At 43.6% G+C, this 21,782-nt stretch overlaps 1 protein-coding gene across 7 annotated transcripts in view; it reads right to left on the minus strand.

Moving 5' to 3' along the window:
* The window catches only part of LOC141086401 (embryonic polyadenylate-binding protein), a 243,232-nt gene that overhangs the window by 52,029 nt on the left and 169,421 nt on the right, over positions 1–21,782 (minus strand). For 2 of the 7 annotated variants that reach the window (XM_073572389.1, XM_073572387.1), the window contains exons 8-12: positions 6,625–6,720; positions 5,486–5,752; positions 2,110–2,197; positions 998–1,123; positions 497–553 (exon numbers count right to left, since the gene is read on the minus strand). In XM_073572389.1, coding sequence (XP_073428490.1) covers positions 497–553; positions 998–1,123; positions 2,110–2,197; positions 5,486–5,752; positions 6,625–6,720 — 634 coding nt within the window. The remainder of the gene's footprint in view (positions 1–496; positions 554–997; positions 1,124–2,109; positions 2,198–5,485; positions 5,753–6,624; positions 6,721–21,782) is intronic. The other 5 variants (XM_073572392.1, XM_073572390.1, XM_073572393.1 and 2 more) reach the window with 3 other exon arrangements.

Genomic DNA, 21,782 nt, shown 5'->3' on the forward strand with positions numbered 1-21,782 from the left:
CACACAGGATAGGATTAGATACACGGCTCAGCAGTCAGTATCACAGGATAGGATTAGATACACAGCTAAGCAGTCAGTATCACACAGGATAGGATTAGATACACGGCTCAGCAGTCAGTATCACACAGGATAGGATTAGATACACAGCTCAGCAGTCAGTATAACACAGGATAGTAATAGATACACAGCTGAGCAGAAAGTATCACACAGGAGAGGATTAGGTACACAGCAGACATCACACAGGATAGGGTTAGGTACACAGACACACATGTTGTTTATCATAAGGATCTTGAATGAGTTGAAAATAAAATACTATCAATACTTGGGAAATCGTTTAGTTAATTTGTGTTGCAAATCTGTAGCGTTGAATATATGATGTGAAATGTTTTTATGCGCAATATAATCATTATAATTTGTTATAACTAACCACAGTTGGTTACTATGCCCAGGCAACGCCGGGCTCTTCAGCTAGTTAATAATAAGTCTTTACACTGACCTTTTATCAATTTGTCCATTCTACTGGGTAAAATGTAATCTTGTCCACAATCTCCACCTGAGTTAAAGGGAACCTGTCATGTCATTTTTGTGTATTAAACTGCCCCCAATGAGTTAGTGATGCATTCTCTAACATACCATCACCAAAGAAAAAAATCTTAAAAGAATTAAAAACAGAGGAAAATTGCATTGGTTCACTTGAAATGAAATGACCCTTTGTCAAAACTGCAGCAAGCAACTTCAGTGATCAATCATCAGGGTCTCTTTCCCTTCATCATGTTGCTGTCAGATGCGGTAGAAAAAACCTGGTGACCAATTCCCTTTAATGCTTCACATTGTAAATAATGTGTAAATGCAGTTTGTGCAACTTTTTAACATGCTTGTTTAGGAAGGTTGTCACCTTCGGCATTCCACATAAAGTATGAGAAAGACATCTCTGTTGGGTAGAGGTCCCAGTCACACTAGGAATTTAACACTTTAAGATCCTGAAAATGACACTTACAAACTCTCTGAGTCTGAGGACCGGCCCTGGGCATCTGTGTTGAAGCTTGCTTCATTGTACTTATGTTAGAAGCGGTGCGTCTTGGAGGAACTGCCCTCAGCATTGGAGAAGACGAATGGTATTCTGCTTTAACAGGAAAGATAGACATATTAAATGTTACAGATGGTTGTCGGAGGTCCTGAACTACTCCATATACTTTACATGTCAAACCTTTTCTTCTTCAGACAGAGGAAATCTGGACACCACATTAAAAAGTCAGCCAGTTGTCCCCAACACAACTCTCAAAATTCTGCAGGTTTGGTAATGTAGGGCCAAGTCTAAAATACTTTCCCATCACTAGACCATACATCCAAATTTTGATGAATTTTAACAAGGTCCATGATGCAGAATATTTGCAACCAAACGCTAGGGGAAAAGCTTGTCCTTATAGGAGCACATTATTTGTAGGCAAAGTTCTGCATACTCTATGTGCAAGATGTGGCCACATGATCAGGCGCCGGCCTGGGCATCTAATCATGCAATCAATGATGGAGGTATTCAGTATTGGGGACTGAGGGCAAAATAAGACTGCTTACATGATAAAACACTTTTTGCATTTTTATGTACAACCCCCGTTATGCCACATTCACAAACTGCATTTTAATTTTACTTTTGATTTCACTTAATATAAAATTATGTCTCAAGAGGACAATGAAGATTTAAGAACAGATTATTTATAGAGACAACCTTTCCTCCTAGAACTTCTTAGGATCTTCGGACATAAAGTGCAATTTATGCAACCAGTAATGAATCTCAAAAGTTGTTCAAGATACAAGTGAAAATAATCAATGGGGGGGGGGGGGGAGAGAGCCAACCTAATAGCGAGTGAATGGAGCAAAGTGCATACGCTCAACCTGTGCTGCATTCTTTACATTGCTGACAGTTCCTGCAGTCAGATCCCAGCGATTAGCAAGTTCAATCTTGGGGTAAGCCCCTCTATCTAGAATGGATCGGTCATAGAGAGCTCCATAGAAGAAAACAATCACTCTGAAGTAACCGACAGGCCAAAAATTGAGAGAAATTATATAGAATAACAAAACTAAATATGTCCTTTCTGTGTTCCAGTCACTTACGTGGAGGCCTGGACTGATGGGTTGTCCACTGAGGCGTGGGACGTACAGGAGCTACCGGACTTGGATTATAATAGGTTCTGCTTGGTGGCTTCAAAGGAAACACAGCAGTTAGCAACATTCCCACCATGGCAGCACACGTGGCTACTTATCTTACAATATGGATGCTATAGGAAATGTCTATGTAGCGCATAATACTATTACTGGACTGCACTGGTCTCAACATTAAATGTTATTGCATAGTGAACAGCATTCAACCCCCCCCCCCAAACCGCAAATTAGGTTGATAACCAAAATTTACAAACTTTCTGCTGTGTGCAATAAAGCAATGAAACTAGCACAACTTACATAACTCAACAAGTGGTTTCAGCAAATTCAACACTTAAAAACGAGGGCCATAACTTTTTTATTAATAGCCTATTCACAGGATAGGCTGTTAACATCTGATTGGTACAACACCCAACAGCCCCGCCGATCAGCTATTGCCAGCAGCCGTCTGCCAGAAGTTCTCGGATACTGTTGTAACACGGCAAGTCAGTCAAGACTATAGTGGCTACTGCTGGGTAATAGTGGTTGCATCTGCAGTACCAGGTCTCGGCCACCATAGAAATGACGGAGCTCCTATGTTCCAGCAGCATCAAAGAACTTCCGCCGGTAACTGCCACAGATCAGATATTGATGGCCGATCCTAAAAAATAGTCCATCAATACAAAAGTATTGGCCAACCCCTTTAATTGAAATCTGTCCCCAGGTTTTTGCTAACCCATCTTGCGAGGAGCACAATGTAGGAACAGAGACTGAATCCTGTGATGTGTCATTTACTGGTTGCTTACTGCAGTTGTAATAAACCAGTTTTATCTGCAGCACACCTACCAGTTCTCTGAAGGCTGAGCTCTGTATAACCTCACCCACACCACTGATTGCCTATGCACAGTGTACACAAAGCTGCCAGAAAGATGCCAATCAGTGGTGGGTGAAGAGTTTTGCAGAGCTCATGAATATGGATGACTGCATGGCAGCAGGTTTACTAGTCCTTTAGTGAGAATCTCCTGCTAATAAAACAGTGATTTTATTGAAACACACAGCCCAGTAAGTGATATTGCTAGAATCATGGTCTCTGCAATGGCCTTATGCTGCACTCAGAATAAATAGCAAAAACCTGCAGAAAGATTAATAACTGCCAAGCATATTTAGTACTTAGTAGGACACCATATGGTTGTTATGACCTACTGCAAACAATATGAATAGCAAGACACCACCTTCTAGCAGAGTTCCTAAGCCAAGCACTGTGTTTTCGGATTACAAGACGCTCTTTTCCTCCACAATTAGGAGGAAAATGGGGATGCGTATTATAAATTATAATCCAAAAGGTAGATTAACGGGGGTGGGCAGCTGCGGTGGAGTGGGGTCACAGGAGGCAGGGCTGCTGCTGCTTCAGGAGGCAGCAGAAGTGGGGCGATGCTGTGGGCTACGGCATAAGATGTCAGCGTTCAGGAGTCATTTTCCTGGACCCCAACGCAGGAATATCAATGGGAAGGGGGACTACGCTCACTGACGCCGACATCTTATGAGAGTTCATGGCCTGCAGCATCACCCCACTCCTTCCGCCGGCCTCCTGAAGCAGCGACTGTGCCTGCTCTACCGCCACCCCCCCCCCCCCTTTAAGCTACCATTAAAGTAGACTAAGACACACCACCATTTTCTTTAAAAAAAAAGTTTTCCTATTCTCCACTACAAATTTTTTGGTGCATCTTATGATCCGTTGCGTCTTACAGTCCACAAAATACGGTATTTCATCTGCATAGCTTCCCATGGATGGGTGTCTCAGTCGGGTCATGTTGTAACTTGACTTTATTCACCTTGACATTGTTTGACACATGGTAAAATTTTAATGCTAGAGACTGGTTAGGACAATCCCGATGGGGGTGCATTGTTGCAGCGTGATGGCTTTTAGGCCTGTTTCACATTTCCGTCTTTCAAGTTCAGTCAAAATCCGCCAGGCGGTTAAAAAACGGATCCGTCTCCGTCATGAGAGAGAGATTTTTGTTTTAATGGCTTTCTTTCCCGGACGCTATTCAGGGTTAAAATCCCTGCCAGAGCAAATCTGCCAGGCATGCGCAATCCAAAATAGCGGACCGTCGCTCTGAAAAAACGTTTCAGAGTCCGTCTCATCCACCCGGGAACCGCTAAAATTCTGACGGATCCGTCAAAAAAATGGGTGAGACGGACAGCCGTCAGTCAAAATCCGGCGCTAATGTAAGTCTATGGGGGAAAAAAACGGATCCGCCAAAAAAGGGTTGGATCCGTTTTTTCCTAAAAGTGACGTATTTTGACTGACGTCAAAAAACGGAAATGTGAAGCAGGCCTTATTTACTTGCTGAAAGGTATATGCTAATTTTTTTTTAGTTTTGTCTGTGAAATGTCCACAGAGTGAACATGCTCTTACACTTGTACTCATATACCAGCTTATAGTCCAGCTCAGTCTTTTCGTTTTGCTAGAGTTCCTGAGGAGTCGTATCCCATTCCTCATGGGCGTTCCCATGCGTCGTTTTGACGTGTCCTCCGAAAGCATCCGCATACAACGCATGTCCCTGACTACACAATGTTAAATATAGGTACGCAGGACGCATGCGGAAGCAGGCGGATCTTAAGGGAAGTACGCAGCCCTACGCTGTGCACACAAGCGCTAGTGTGTAACCGGACTAAAATAGTTTTTAGCCTCTTAAATGGAATCCGTAAATAAGTTGTCTTTTCAAAGGTCAAAAATGCAATCAGCAAAAAAGTTGTAAAGACAAATGGAGAGACTTGCTACACATCAATGTATACGTTATCCTTAAAGTTACAATCATTGCTCATCTGTACTCTACGGACATGCTTGAGAGCGCTATCACAGAATCCACTACCAGTAATCAGCATTTCAGAAAGTTTCCTATTTGAGAACTGTTCTTGATTATACATAACACTTAGATTGGATGTGGTTTAATAGCAGCTGTCTGCCTTAGACCTAATCCTAATCCATTCAGAAATCTTCAGACATTGAACATTTCATGCAAGTGAATTGTGTATTAAATATCCTAACCACATGCAGAAAGAAAGAGCACTGTAAAATAACTGTGCAATGGATTTTAGGATCTGCAGCGTGGCAATTAGTAGAACGGATTCTGCACAGAAAGGCCATAGCTAAGCCTCACAGAAAAAGAATGAGGCTGTAGATCTGCCGAAATCCAAATGTCAATGTCTGATTTCAACCAGTAAAATCTGAAAAATTTGGAATATGTGATCAGGTACAAAATGGGGACATTTTTGGGGGAGAAATATAGGTCTATGGTTGCCTACATTAGCTGTACCTATACTAGAACTAGAGTATTTTAGAGCTTACCTGTGGCATAGGGGGTAAGTAGAAGCTTGTTGCCTGCTGGAACGCTCCCATCATAGGGCCGGGCATGGTTCTCATTGTTGCAAGTCTCTGCATATATTGGTTGGTAAGAATTGCCTTTCTTTCCTCCTTTCGTTGCGCCAGTGCTACATAGAGAGGCTTTGTACTAACTATACGTCCGTTCATCTCTGTGACTGCTTTGGTAGCCTCTTCTGGTGAGGAGAAACACACAAATCCAAACCCTTTGCTGTGTCCTCCATCTGTCATGACCTAAGAATGAAATGGAAAGCCGTTGTAGAGAGATTGTTTACTTTTTTTTCTCCTCTTTAGGGCATGTTCACATGGCTGATATTTCAGGCTAAAAAAAAAAAAAAAATCAGAAGCCAATTTCAAAGGCGTGAAGCTTGGTCCATTCAATGCGGCTATTCCATACACAACATCCCAGTGTCAAAACCTCCAAGAATTGACACATTTTCTGCGAAAGAATCCCAGTCAAATCGATGGGAGGCGGAATTCACATGGATTTCACACTGATGTCTGTGCAGAACACGCATATGCACACATAGACCCTTTTAGTGTATTTATTGCTCCAAGTTGCTGCCAATAAATTTACCAATCTAACCTGCCAAGTTTTAAGCCTGCTTCTGTGGCACAAGGTGAAAGCTCATCACCCATTCAGTCAAAGATAATGTACGTATAGAATGACAATTGTCACTGCCCAAATCAAAAATGGTAAGGATTGTACACGCAAGGGCTCATTCAGACGCCCGTGTATCACGGTCCGAGCACCGACCGCCTGTCTCCTGACACTCACTTGAGTGTCTCATATGTATATATGAAGCTGTCAAGTTCAGGTCAGGAGCCAGTCCATGCACCAAGGTCCATACTCTAACCATGATACTCGGGCATCTGAGTGAGCCATAAACATAAGAGCATAATTCAAGGCTATGTTCACAATTGAGTTTCTGTGATTGGTTGTAGCATTCAAAAATGTTATGTTGTCTATGAGCAACGAGACAATTGTGTTGCGCCTGACTATAAAGAGCATAGATTGTTGAACGGTACATAGAAGTACCTAAAAATAATGCTTTATCTTGTGCTACCTGTCGATCTGATGAACTCAGAATCTAAAGCAAGATCACCTTTGCACTGGTAATGGTACCATACGGAGAAAACTCCTTTCTTAGCCTTTCGTCATCAATTCCGTCATCCAGATTTTTCACATATAAATTCACTCCCTGCAATAGAAAATTCTTTGGATTAAACCACTTAAAAATCACAGACATTAAAGAGGTTTTTGGTATTTCGTAAAATGTGTTTAAGTCCAAGTAATGTTCTAAATTAAATAACCAATTCCCTGCAGTAATGTCGTCCCATCCATCATTCACATAATCACTGCAGTGTGTCAATTATTGGTTTCTTATATGCTGTAAAAACAAATGTCACAATGTAGCTGTGACTAGATGCAGCGGTCACATGAATGAAGGAGAGGACATCGGTGCAAACCAAGCTGGGACCACTGGAATGGTCAAGGATTCAACAAAAAGTTAATACTTTTTTATGCAAATAGCCTCTTCAGAAAGAAATTTGCATTTTGCAGTGAGAAATAAGTATTTGATCCCCTACCAACCATTAAGAGTTCTGGCTCCTACAGACCAGATAGAGACTCAGTGCTCCCGAACTCCAGTTTTCAAGAGCCACCACAACAGGTCATGTTTTCAGGATTTCATTAGTATTGCCCAGGTGATGGAGTTATTTATTGCCTGTGCAGGTAGTACAATTATCACCTGGGTCATACTAAGGAAATCCTGAAAACAAACCGTTGGTGGCTCTTGAGGACTGGAGTTGGGGAACACAGTTACACACTCCTAATCAACTCGTTACTTGCATTAAAGACAGCTGTCAAACATTCATCTTTATAAAAGACTCCTGTCCATAGACTTAGGCCGGGGTCACACTTGCGAGAAACTCGCACCTCAATACCAGGCACTGCTGCTGGCACTCAGGACCGGATTGTGCAGCTGCATGTATTTCTATGCAGCTGAGCACTCCGGTCCGAGTGCCAGCGGCAGTGCTGGGTATTGAGATATGAGACTCGTGCGAATTTCTAACAAGTGTGACCCTGGCCTCAGTCAGACTCTTACCTTCTACAACATGAGCAAGATCAAAGAGCTTTCTAAGGGGGGCGTGGCTATGCCGTGAGAGGGAGAGGACGCTGGTGAGGAGAGCTCCGCATAATCCTGACTGATCCTGGTCTCTAGACCCTCTCCTAACAACCCACTTGCTGCTGACCTCCTGGGCACTCCGTGGCAGGTCGGGAGACGGCTTCTGGGAGCGGGCGACGGGGGAGATAGGAGCAGGCGGCTGGTTCCCCCACGAGGCGGCGGCCATCTTGGGCGCGTAGCTCAGCTGCTGAGAGCTGCACCGCCGCCGGGCAGAGAAGAAAACCAGAGGACAATCTGGGGGAGCGCGCGGTGAATGCCCTGGAAAAACGGGCTCCGCGTGGTATCCCTCTTCTCCTATCCGTTCACTGTGCCGGCTGGCGCCATCATTAAGGGAGGCTCTATGCACCCTCCCCCACTGCAGCTGCCTCTGCGGGACAGGACCCCCCCCTTCCTCCCTCCCCGGGCCATAAAGGTCATTTGGACTGTGCCTGGCTGCCGTCCTTGTAATCCTTCAGGCATCCCCCTGTAGCCTGATCTATACTTAACTGTTGCCAGCCCGCTGTGATACCCATCTGTAGTGAATATCTGGATCGCACACCTCAATTATTTCATTAGAAAGCACTGCAGACAATCATGAGCTGACTTAAAGGGTCGGGAGTGGCGGCGGAAAAATGAAAGGAGTTTGCTAGACCTGACCCCGCTGAAAGTGAGCGGCATAATAGGAGCACATCCTCTCAAGTTCAGCGCAAAAATCACCATTCTGGGGGTGAGGAGGAGATGGAACAGGAAGAATTGACCCTTAAACAAGCATCTGAGCAGTTGATGCAGGCTCTCTTATTGACCAGGACATCCCTGACGGAGAAAATTGAGGATGTTTATACAGAGGTGGGGAGACTCCGTCAGGATATGCAGGCCATGAAGGGACGCATTACGGAGGTGGAGACGAGGGTGTCCAGGGTGGAAGACACCATTACACCTATGGAGGCTAAATTAACGAAGGTGGCGGGCTCCATGAATGCTTGGAAGCAGAAGGCGGATGATTTAGAAAACAGAATGCGCCGGAATAGCCGTATTGTTGGGCTGCCTGAGCGCTCGGAAGGTCAACATCCAAGGCCAATATAATAGTTCTTAAAAAGGAGGGGAAGGACCCTTTAGATTGTGGATCTTACAGGCCTATATCATTGGTAAATGTGGATTATAAAATTTTTACAAAAATTTTGGCCAAAAGAGTAAATTCAGTTATATTAGATCTTGTACACCCTGATCAAACTGGCTTTATGCCGGGTAAGAGTACTTCCATGAATATCAGACGTGTCCAGTCAGTGGCCCAACATAGCTCTCTGGTACCGGATAATGAATGGGCACTGGCATCACTAGATGCTGCCAAGGCCTTCGACTCGCTTGGCCTTTTCTCCGTGCATATTTGCGGAGGTATGGATTTGATGATAGATTCCAAAGGTGGGTCAGTGTCTTATACATGAAGCCCAAGGCCCAGGTCATTGTAAATAACTCCATGTCTGAATCATTTTTACTGCATAGGGGAACTCGTCAGGGGTGTCCTCTTTTCCCGGCCCTTTTTGCTTCTTGCTATTGAGGCACTGGCAATTCGTATAAGATCCTCCCCTGATATTGCTGGTATAGAAATAGCGGGTCGGACGGATACCATAGGCCTATATGCTGACGATATGGTGATATTTATGGACAAAGCGGAAGAGACCTGATCACCACTATAAATAAATTTAGTAAATATTCTGGCCTATACATAAATTGGGAGAAATCTGCTTTGATGCCTCTCTCCCATGCCCCAATGCCACGACTTGAGACTCTCTCCTTACTGCCCATTGTGACCAGTTTTAAATATCTGGGTGTTAATATCTCTAAGGGTAGTAAATTTGATCTACAACTCAATATACAACCATTGTTGGAAACGGTCAAAGGTAAATTTGCGATTTGGGGTAAGCTCCCACTGTCTGTAGCAGGACGTATTAATTTAATTAAAATGATATTGCTCCCCAAACTAAGCTACTTTCTTCAACATAGTGCGGTGGTGGTGCCCAAATCCTTTTTTGCTAATCTAAATTCCCAAATCACATCCTCTATTTGGGGTAAGGCAAGGCCTAAACTCAAATTAACCACTCTACAGAGGCCCAGGAGGGGAGGGGGGGCAGTATTACCCGATTTCTTTTTATATTATCTAGCTGGACAGGCCAAGGCCATAAGTACATGGATGCCTGGAGGTCACCTCCCAAATTCTGAGAGTCATCTACTCCATGCTGCAGGGACTGGTTGCCACTGGGTTTTTTTGAAATGAGGAAAATAAATGTCTCGAAACTATTGCCTCTGCATCGCTTGGCATGATCAATATGGAGGCAGATTAGGGGGGTGACTAGATTTAGAGATGTTATAGCTGAAATGCCCCTGTGGAATAATGACTACCTCCCGGTGCTACGTGAACATCCATCCGCTGAGTTCTGGGTCCAATACAGTGTCTCTACGATAGGTGATCTATACGATCATGGTACTTTGGTGTCCTTCGAGCATTTACAGGTTAATCGTGGTGTCCCGAGATCCCAGTTTTTCCGTTATTTACAACTAAGGTCAGCTTTTCAATCGCATATGAGAAGTCTAGATATAGATGGTGCCATCTCGTCTTTACCCTTGATAGGGATCCTCAAGTCTCAGGGACCTCAGGGTCTCATCTCCTCTCTATATACCTATATGTTGTCAGTGGTGACAGAATGTGCCTTAGATTCCGTTAAGAATAAATGGGAGAGGCTCATCCCTGATACACAGGGTGAGGAATGGGAAGAAATCCTGGAGTCGCCAATCTGGGTATCTCCGTCTACCAACAACAGGATGATACAACTGTATATTATTAATCAATCATATTTGACCCCAATTCGACACTTTAGGATGGGCCGATACCTGTCATCGGAATGCTTGAGATGCCACTCAATGGATGCAGATTTTATACATATGATCTGGTGCTGTCCTGTTGTTGTGCAATACTGGAGAGGGGTGACGTCATTATTAACATCCTTGATACAAACCCCAGTTCCCCTTGAGCCACTGATCTGTCTGTTTGGGGTGTGGGATGGAGGCATGGGATCATTATGTTGGGATTTTTCTACGGGAGACACTGTTCATGGCACGGAAGATACTAGCATTACGGCGGATGGGGAATTCACCTCTTTCTCTTGGGTCCTGGATCACTCTGGTAAATTCGATTATCCCATATGAGCGGACACTGTATCAAAATAGAGGGTGCCCGGGTAAATTTAAAAAGATTTGGGAGAGGTAGAACTCCTCTCACCTTACCTTGCAGTGCGGAGATGTCGCACAGTAAACTACTCATTATATAGAAGTAGGCTGCGGAATAGTTTGTTTTGGTAGATGTAGATAGCGTTTAGAAGCCAGGCAGGTTTTATTACTGGTAAAATAACACAATACTACTGTAATTCAATTGATATTATGTTTGCTTTATTTACACACAATTGATGCACATATTATGCCTCACGTTTTCATGCTATTTGAATATGTATATTTTGTATCAAGCTTAACATCTTGTACTAAATGTATATGGTTTAAAGGGAATCTGTCACCCTTTTTTTGGCCTTGCAGCTGCTTGCATAGACATCGGGGGCTTAACTACAGCATTCTGTAATGTTGTAGATAAGTCTCCGCTGTAACCTGAAAGATAAGAAAAACACGTTATATTATACTCACCGGGGTGGGCGGCGTTTTACAAGCGCTTCTGGCAATCGCACCAGAAATACGCACACCAGTGACCCCCGTTACGTGATCGTAGGTCACCGGTGTGTTGGAATGACAACCGCAGGTTTCCTCAAGACCTCTATGGTTGTCTGCGCCAGCTTGCTGTGAGCACCACCCAGTGGTCGGCGCTCATATAAAAGTGAGTAAATCTGCTCTATAAAGGTTATCTGATCATTGACTCTATGTAGCAGAGCCGATTGGGTTGTGGCAGCTTCTAATCTTTCATGGAGACTATTGAAGCATGTCAAAAGTAAAAAGAAAGTGTTTTTAAAAATATAAGAAAATTAATAAAATATCAAAGTTAAAATCACCCCCCTTTCGCACCATTCAAAATAAAACAAAAATAAAATCAAACATACACATATTTGGTATCGCCGTGTTCAGAATTGCCCAATCAATCACTAAAAAAGGATTAACCTGATGGCTAAGGCTGTGTGCACACGCTGCGGAAAAGGTACAGATTCATCCGCGCGGATTTTGTACAATCCGCAGGTGAAACCGCAGGTCAAAAGACCTGCGGTTTTACCTGCGGATTGCTCTGCGGTTTTGCCCTGCGGTTTTTCATCTCCTCAATGGAGGAGATGGCAAACCGCAGGAGAATCCGCAGAAAGAATTGACATGTCAATTCTTTCTGCGGATTGAAAACCGCAGATAATCCGCGCGGAAAATTCCGCACCGTCTGCACTGCGTTTTTTGATTCCCATAGGGAATCATTGTACTGTACACCGCAGCAGAAACTGCTGCGGGTCCGCAGCGGCCAAAACCGCTGCGGAACCGCAGCAAAATCCGCAGCGTGTGCACACAGCCTAAGTGGCGTAGCGAGAAAACGAGTCAAAAAGCCAAAATTATGTTTTTTGCGATTTCACCACACTTGGAACTTTTTTTTTTTTTTTTACTGTTTTCTAGTACACGACATGGTAAAACCAATGGTGTTGTTCAAAAGTACAACTTGTTCCGCAAAAAAACAAGCCCTCACATGGCCATATCGACAGAAAAATAAAAAATGTTATGGCTCTGGGAAGTAGGGGAGCGGAAAACGAAAACAGAAAAAAGCTTTGGGGTTAAAATCCTGCAGTGCCCGTAAGGTCCCACTGATCAAGAAGGCACATGTGCAGACCCGTCTGAAGTTTGCCAATGAACACCTGGATGATTGTGTGAGTGATTGGGAGGAAAGTGCTGTGGTCAGACGAGACAAAAGTTAAGCTCTTTGGCATTAACTCAATTCGCCGTGTTTGGAGGAAGAGGAATGCTGTCTATGACCCGAAGGAACACCATCCCCACTGTCAAGCATGGAGATAGAAACATTATGTTTTGGGGGTGTTTCTCTGCAAAGGGCACAGGATTACTTCAACGCACCAATGGGAGAAAGGATAGAGCCATGTACCGTAAAATTCTGAGCGACAACCTCCTTCCCTCTGCCAGGACATTAAAAATAGGTTGTGGCTGGGTTTTCCAGCAAAACAATGACCAAAAACATACAGCCAAGGCAACCAAGGAGTGGCTCAAAAAGAAGCACAAAGGTCATGGAGTGGCTAGCAAGTCTCCAGACATTAACCCCATAGAAAACTTATGGAGGAAGTTGAAGCTCCGAGTTGCCAAGCGACAATCTCAAAATCTTAATGATTTAGAGATGATCTGCAAAGAGGAGAGGACGAAAATTCCTCCAGACGTGTGCAAACCTCATCAACTATTAAAAAAAAGCTCATTTTGGAGCTTCTAGCAGTGCAATCATTACTGCTCATGAGATAAGCATGGATCATATCTCTCATTATCAAGCCCAATCTATAGCTCACCAATTCCATCGACGTGAGCCCTGGTTTATCCATCCAGGAAGCCCAAAGCTGTTCAAATTTATTATTACCTCTTTTTTTGTACACACCTTTTTCCAAACTTATAAACCAGTTTATTTTGTTGAGAACATCTATGCGCTTCACTAAGGGTCCCGTTACACATAGCGACGCTCCAGCAATCGCGACAACGATACAGCCTGGTAAGGATCGCTGGTACGTCGCTACATGGTTACTAGTAATAAGCTAACAGGCAGATCAACTCGACGCAGCAACGATACGGCGATCCGTATAACGACCTCGACAGTCGTTGGGACCTCGTCACACAGCAGCTATTCGGACTACTCAGACCTCGATAGGCGCGCTTCAGTGTTTCCTTTTCCACGCCCCTCTGCTCCGATTGGTGGCCACTACTGCGCTATCACTACGCGGTTTGCTTCAGTATCCCTGTCTGAGTCGCTAGTGCGTTATTTATTCGTGGATCCTCAGTCACTGACACTGGGACACGCGATTATTATAACTGTACATGTTAAATGTTATGATTGCATATAATTGATAGCTGACCTATAAGAGGAAACGCTACACAAAGATCCTAATTTGTGACCACCAATCGGAGCTGAGGGGTCGTTGAAAAGACAGCAAAATCACGCCTGCTTCCCTGAGTTCTGAGTCGCCGAGGTCGCTCGTCGTTGTTATGGCGTCAAACACAGTGATGCATGCTGGCCAGCGGGACACAAACGATCAAAAAATGGCCTAGGACATTCGAGCACTATCAGCTGTATCGCAGCGGGGGCCGGTCGCCGCTATGTGTCACATGTAGCGAGATCGCTGGCGAGGTCGCTGTTGCGTCACAAAACCTGAGCCGTTTCAGCGATCTCGCTATGTGTGAAGTACCCTTAAGAGTTGAGGTACCCTTTCCAATATCTCGATCCATTGACCTTCTATTGGGCCGATCCCTGCCTCCCATCTCGCTTTACTATGAATTGGGTGTTTGCTTAGCACTAATGTTAAGATCTATATAGCCGCAATACTATCCCAAATGAACCATTTGATCTACTAATTAACTGTATAACCGTATTTGGCACATAGACTTTCAAACCACTCTCCGTAAAGTCCGGATTGAATGCATGACGTAGCTGGAGGTATTTATAAATGTCCTTTGGATTGAGATCAAACCCCTCCCATAATTCTTCATAAGATTTGAGTACATTATCTAATAGCAGCTAGGATACCCTGCCCACCCCCCCTCCACCTCCCAAAACCCACCATACTTCTCAGATTAACCCCTTTATGACCAATCCTATTTTGACCTTAATGACCAGGCCATTTCTTGCAATTCTGACCAGTGTGCCTTTGTGAGGTAATAACTCAGGAACGCTTCAACAGATCCTAGCGATTCTAAGTTTGCTTTTTCATGACATATTGGGCTTCATGTCAGTGGTAAATTTAGGTCGATAATAGAGTTGAGCGACTTTGGTCGGATCGGGTTTCGTGAAACCCGAATGAAACAAAATTTGTTTCGGATGAAACTGGTCCGACTAGGGCAAAAAAAAGTCGGAGTTTCGTCTGAAACCCGACCCCAATGCAAGTCAATGGGGAATAAAAGTCGGCATTGAGTGGATGAATGTCATCCGCTCAATGCCGACTTTTATTCCCCATTGACTTGCACTGGGGTCGGGTTTCAGACGAAACTCCACTTTTTTTTTACCCTAGTCGGACCAGTTTCAACCGAAACAAATTTTGTTTGATTCGGGTTTCACGAAACCCGATTCGACCAAAGTCGCTGAACTCTAGTCGATAATTTTTGCATTTATTTGTGAAAAAAAAAAAACGGAAATCTGGCAAAAATTTCGCAGTTTTCAAATTTTGAATTTTTATTCTGTTAAACCAGAGAGTTATGTGACACAAAATAGTTACTAAATAACATTTCCCACATGTCTGCTTTACATCAGCACAATTTTGGAAACAAAATGTTTTTTGTTAGGACGTTAAGGGTTAAAAGTTGACCAGTGATGTCATTTTTACAACAAAATTTACAAAACTTTTTTTAGGGACCACCTCACATTTGAAGTCACTTTGAGGGGTCTATATGGCAGAAAATACCCAAAAGTGACACCTTTCTAAAAACTGCACCCCTCAAGCTACTCAAAACTACATTCAAGAAGATTATTAACCCATCAGGTTCTTCACAGGAACTAAAGCAATGTGGAAGGAAAAAATGGACAGTTTTAATTTTTTCAACAAAAATTTTCTTTTAGCATCAATTTTTTCATTTTCACATGGGCAACAGGGAAGGAGCACCATTTGACTTTTTGAATGGAAAATTGGCTCCAATCGTTAGCAGACACCATGTCGCATTTGGAGAGCCCCTGTGTGCCTAAACATTGCATCTCACCCACAAGTGACCCAATTTTGGAAACCAGACCCCCCAAGGAACTTATCTAGATGTTTGGTGAGCACTTTGAACCCCCAAGTGCTTCACAGAAGTTTATAACGCAGAGCAGTGAAAATAAAAAAATCATTTTTTTCCTCAAAAATTATTTTTTAGCCCGCTATTTTTTATTTTCACAAGGCTAACAGGAGAGATTGGACCACAAAAGTTGTTGTGCAATTTGTCCTTAGTCCACCGATACCCCATATGTGGGGGGGAACCACATATGGGGTATCGGTGTACTCAGGACAAATTGCACAACAACTTTTGGGGGTGCATGGGAGAGCTCAGAAGGGAAGGAGCACTGTTTTGGAATGCAGACTTTGATGGAATGTTCTGCGGGCATCATGTTGCGCTTCCAAAGCCCATGATGTGCCTAAACAGTAGAAACCCCCCACAAATGACCCCATTTTGGAAACTAGACCCCCCCCATGGAACTTATCTAGATGTGTGGTGAGCACTTTGAACCCCCCCAAATGCTTCACAGAAGTTTATAACACAGAGCCGTGAAAACAAAAAATCATTTGTTTTCCACAAAAAAAATTTTTTATTTTCCCAAGGGTAACAGGAGAAATTAGACCCCCAAAGTTGTTGTGCAATTTTTCCTGAGTACACTGATACCCCATATGTGGGAGTAAACCACTGTTTGGGCACACGTCGGGGCTTGGAATGGAAGGAGCACGGTTTGACTTTTTAAACGCAAAATTGGCTGGAATAAATTGTAGCGCCATGTCGCGTTAGGAGACCCCATGATGTGCCTAAACAGTGGAAACCCCTCAATTCTAACTCCTTCCCTAACCCCAACACACCCCTAACCGTAATCCCAACCCTAGTCATAACCCTAACCACAACCCTAACCCCAACACACCCCAAACCCTAATCCCAACTCAAACCACAAGCCTAACCCTAATCTCACCCCTAACCTTAACCCTAATTCCAACCCTAATTCCACCCCTAACCTTAACTCCAACCCTATCCCTAACCCTAATTCTAATCCTAAGGGTGTGTGCACACGCTGCGGATTCTGCTGTGGATCCGCAGCAGTTTTTGCTGCGGTGTATAGTACCTTTATATTCTATGGAAAACAAAAACCACAGTGCACACGGTGTGGATTTTTCCACGCGGACTAACCGCAGCATGTCATTTCCTTGTGCGGAATCCGCAGCGGTTTTACACCTGCTCCATTGTCCAGGTGTCAAATTGCAGGGGAAAACCGCAGGCTAATCCGCAGATAAACCGGTCTTTTGACCTGCTGATTTACCTGCGGATTTTGCAAAATCCACGCGGAAAAATCTGCAGCAGAATCCGCAGCGTGTGCACACACCCTAATGGAAAAATAAAAATATTTTCTTTATTTTATTATTAGTCCCTACCTATGTGGGTGATAAAGGGAGGGTTTAATTACTTTTTTTTTTATTTTGATCACTGTGAAATTTCATCACAGTGATCAAAATGAATGAATCTGCAGCTTTGCAGATTCGACGGGCGCACTGCGCATGCGTCCGCAATTTTCCAAGATGGCGGCGTGCATGATCTGGGACGGCGGGACACCAGGACGGCCAGAGGGACATAGGAGGTACCGGGGGGGTGTCACTGGTCGGGAAGGGGTTAATTAACCATGAGGCGTCCCACATTGATATAAATTGTGAACAACTCTATTTGTTACAGATCTCTTATTTTCCACCATATTTTATGCATTAACGATAATGTGGGAAGTTTTTTTTAGAAAAGATTTGAATTTGTTACCCTCTTAGTGCTTCGCATAAAGATCGGCTATTTACCCCCCACTGCAAGAGATCCTTTAACAAATTTTTACCTGTATCCTCCCATCCTCTAAAATATTGAGCTTGGGCAGCCAAGATATAGACTAATGGGTTGGGAAACGCTAACCCCCGTCTGATTTGTCCCTCTGCAGCATTTCCAATTTAATACAAGCCGTTCCACCCATCCAAAACAGAGATCTAAACACCCCTTCAATAGCCCGAAAAAACTAAAAGGGATCCATATCGGTGAATTGTGAAGCTGATACAGCAACTGGGACATCCATATCATTTTATTTTAATTGCCTCCTAAATATTTAAATATTGATGCATGTTGCAGTCCAGAGCAACGTGGATAGACAACCTGACCCTCCCCTCTCATCTAATGGCATCAGCACCGATTTAGACCAGTTAAGCACCAGCTCAGAGTAGGTCCCAAAAGACTGGATCACCTCCATTGCCAAGGACAGAAACGTAAACGCATTTAGCTAGAAAGAGTAAAATGTCATCCGCATAAAGTGCAGTTTTCTCTTCCAACCCCCCTCTTCTAAACCCCTCTATCCCAGAATGTTTCTGTAGCAGAATTGCCAGGAGCTCACTCACCAATGTGAAAAGCAAAGGTGACAAGGGGCAACCTTGTCTAGTACCTCTCCCCAATGCCAATGCTTCTGATAAGGAAACATTCACTCTTATCCTGCATGTAGGATTGGTATACAAGATTTTTATCGAATTTAAAAATTCCACCCCCAATCCAAATTCTTGCAAACTGACCACAGGAATCCCCATTTCACACTGGCGAAAGCTTTGGCCACGTCTAAGGAGCAAATGACTATCCCGAGTTATCAACCGGCATCTGCAGATTCAAATATAGACGTCTTATGTTCTTTGCCGTGGACCTTCCTGGCATAAACCCGGACTGATCGTGATGAACAGAAGAAATAACCCTGGCACGTCTATTGGACAGAACCTTAGCTATTATCTTTACATCCATACTGAGAAGGGAAATGGGCCTATATGAATCTGGTTGTAGGGGATACTTATCTTATTTAGTTATCATTACCATAATGGCTTCGTGCATTGATTTACGTAATGAATGTGATTTAATGGGTTCCTGAAACATACTTAAAAGTTTAGGTAACAGTATAACCCCATATTTTTTATACAATTCAATGGGGATCCCATCAGAGCCCGGGGATTAATTATTTGCCATGTCTGCCAACACCCCATCCAATTCCTCCAATGTGATTGGCTTGTCCAAGAACTACCATCTGAGAACTTAGGGAGACCTATTTCTCGCACAAATTCCTGCGTCTGGGATTGCGTCCCAGTTGCCCTGGATATACAGGGATTCATAGAACGTTTAAAATTGTTTTAATATTTGTGGGGTTTCATACATCATCGCCCCAGTCTCATCCCTCAGTGCCGCAATATATGTTGCCCCCTCTGTGTATTTGCTATTAATGCTAGGACATGTCCCGCTTTTTCACCTTCATCAAAGTAAAATTGTTTTTGAAATGATCTCTTAACTTTAGCTGATTCTAATACATGTGAATTGTAAGCATCTTGAGCAACCTTCATCTCAAGAAGATGCGCTCTTTCTTCACTTAAGGCAAAAAGTTGTTCCATATCCTGAAACCTCAATCTAAGGAATTCCCAGAACTGTCTGTTCTTTAACTTTTCTCTGGTCACTGTCTGAATAATAGCCCCCCTAAGACAGGCCTTCATTGCATCCCACAAAGTATCTCAAGACACTGTTCCGAATTATATAAGAAATAATCTTTGATGGCCTGTTCTATCAAGTGACCATCAATCATCTGCAACCAAAATGCATTAAAACGCCACAGTTTGGGCAGAGAAATACTATTGGAAAATTTTAATAAATGGCAAGTGATCTGACAATCTAGGGAGGTATTCTATTGCTTCCAATTGTTGGAATATTGGGTCCGTACAGAAAGCCAAATCTATACGAGACATTGTGTTATGTGAACTTGAGAAACAAGAAAACTACTTAATATCAGGATGTCTCAACCTCCATAGATCATTAAGTGAGAGTTCCGACAGAAGTTCCCCAAATTTCGAGACCGAATTATATTTCCAACCCTCCTCAGAGCATGAACCCTGACTCATTCTAACCAACCCTTAAGCTATAACATTATTAGGGTATGTGCACATGTTGTGGATTTTGAGGAGTTTCCGCAGTGTTTTTGGACGCATGGAATTGCCTCAAATCCGCAGTGTGTTGTGCATACAATGTTAATCTATGGGAAACTCGAAAACGCTGTGCACACACTGCGTTTTATTTTACGCAACATGTCAATTCTTTTTGCGGATCTGAGGCGTTTCTGCACCCATTGACTTTCATTGATTTTGTCCAATCCGCAGCAAAACCACAGACGTAAAAAAGATCTGCGGTTTGCTGTGGATTAGGGTGTCAAAAACGCTGCAGAGGAAAGTGATCTCAAGTGTATGGGCAGAGTGTGTGTGTGTGCAGGAAGGAAGTCACCATCTTGGAGCCAAAATGGAGGCCTATCGCCACATGGAGATGGATGTCAGGCGTCAGATTGACCTGGTATGTATGTGTGTGAGGGTCTGTGTGTGTCAGTCTGTATGCGTCTGTGTGTCCCCATGCGACAATAGTGCGACATAATTGTACTCAGTCGCCGTATGGGACTGCTGCTCCCATTCGTTTATTATGATGGGAGAGCAGTCCCATTGTCCGGCGACTGAGTACAATTGTGAGTTAAACACAAAACATATGACATCCAATACACATCCAATACACATACAGTACATGTAGCATACATTACAGACAGTACATACAACAGAGTACATACTTACCATACACCACACCCAATTCCCCGAAGCCCTCTGTCCCCTAAAAAAAAATCCAAAAAAATAAATCAATAATATACTCCTTGGTCCGCAGAAATCCAATAAAACGAGAATCCCACGCCGATCTGTCACTTCCTCCGGCAATACACTACCAGGAGCTATGCTCCTGGCAGTGTATCGCTGACTTCGCCTGAGTTTAGCAGCTCTGTGCTGTCACTTTACGGCACTAGAGCTGTGTGAGACTTTTTCCACGTAGCTGTGCCGTAAAGCGAGAGTACCGGAGTCAATGAACTCCGGTAAACTCTCGCACATGCGCTGTGACACACTGCAGGAGCCAGCTCCTGTCAGTGTGTTGCTGGAGCTGAGGAGAGCAGTCACATCTCCTGATGTGACTGTTCTCCATGGCAGATCGTCATGGGACACTCGATATTAATGGACTGCATCGGACCAGGGAGTATACAATTGTTTTGTTTTTTTTTTCTAGGAGAATGAGTGTTTCGGACATAAAAGGAGACAAAATTGTCAAAAAAAATTTATTTCATTAAAATACTTTTATGTAACGTCTGTGGTTTTATTTCCCCATTTGATACTTTAGGATTAATAATGGATGGGCGTTTTATTGACGCCTCTCCATTATTAACCGGGCTTAATGTCACTTTACAATAGCAAGGTGACATTAACCCCTTATCACCCCATATGCCACCGCTACACGGAAGTGGGAAGAGAGAGGCTAAGCGTCGGAATTGGAGCATCTTACAGAGGTACCATTTCTGGGGCGGCTGCGGGCTGGTGTTTGTAGCCGGGGGGGGGCCCAATACCAATGGCCCTTCCTAGGGTATGAATATCAGCCCGAAGTGGTCTGCGTAGCCTTTCTGGCTATAAAATATACGGGGACCCCACGTCATTTTTTTTTGGGGGGGGTCCCCCTATTTTAATAGCCAGCAAAATAGGGTATCTTGTGCTTCTTTGGTCAACTTTCTCTTGGAGCAGAGATAGAGGAGGCCAATTGGATTTATATACCGATATTCATGGCCTGGGAAGATCCATGGATTTTAACCCCTTCACAGGCTATAAACATCTGCTCCCAGTTGCAGGCTTTTCCCTCTCTGGCGCATAAAATTGTGCGGGAGCCCATGCAATTTTTTTTTCACAACCCCTTTTGTTAACCCCATGAAAAGGTTCTAAAAATTTAAAAACATGCAATTACAATCATAAAACCCCTTGTGTATCAGCCCATTAATTATGGCAAAATAATAAAGTGAATTTTTGGAAAAAAATTCTATTTTCAAATTAGGATTTGGGTTGGGATTAGGGTTGGGGTTGGGATTAAAGTTGGGATTAGGGTTAGGATTAGGGGAGGTGTGGCCTGCATGCAGACTGTGATGGCTGCTTAGAGCCAGAGCTCCAGCATCTACCGACTGAAAACAGCACATATCAGCTCTCCACGGTGCACTCAACCTTCAAAAAAGTAACTGCCGGCTGCCTGACATATCTGGGCTCATGATGACACGCGGTAGGACGCAGAAAAAAAGATCCCCGCAGCAGCTGCCA

The sequence above is a fragment of the Dendrobates tinctorius genome, unplaced genomic scaffold (assembly GCF_039654945.1).
Source record: "Dendrobates tinctorius isolate UK_male_01 unplaced genomic scaffold, ASM3965494v1 ptg000032l, whole genome shotgun sequence".
Classification (NCBI taxonomy): Eukaryota; Metazoa; Chordata; class Amphibia; order Anura; family Dendrobatidae; genus Dendrobates; species Dendrobates tinctorius.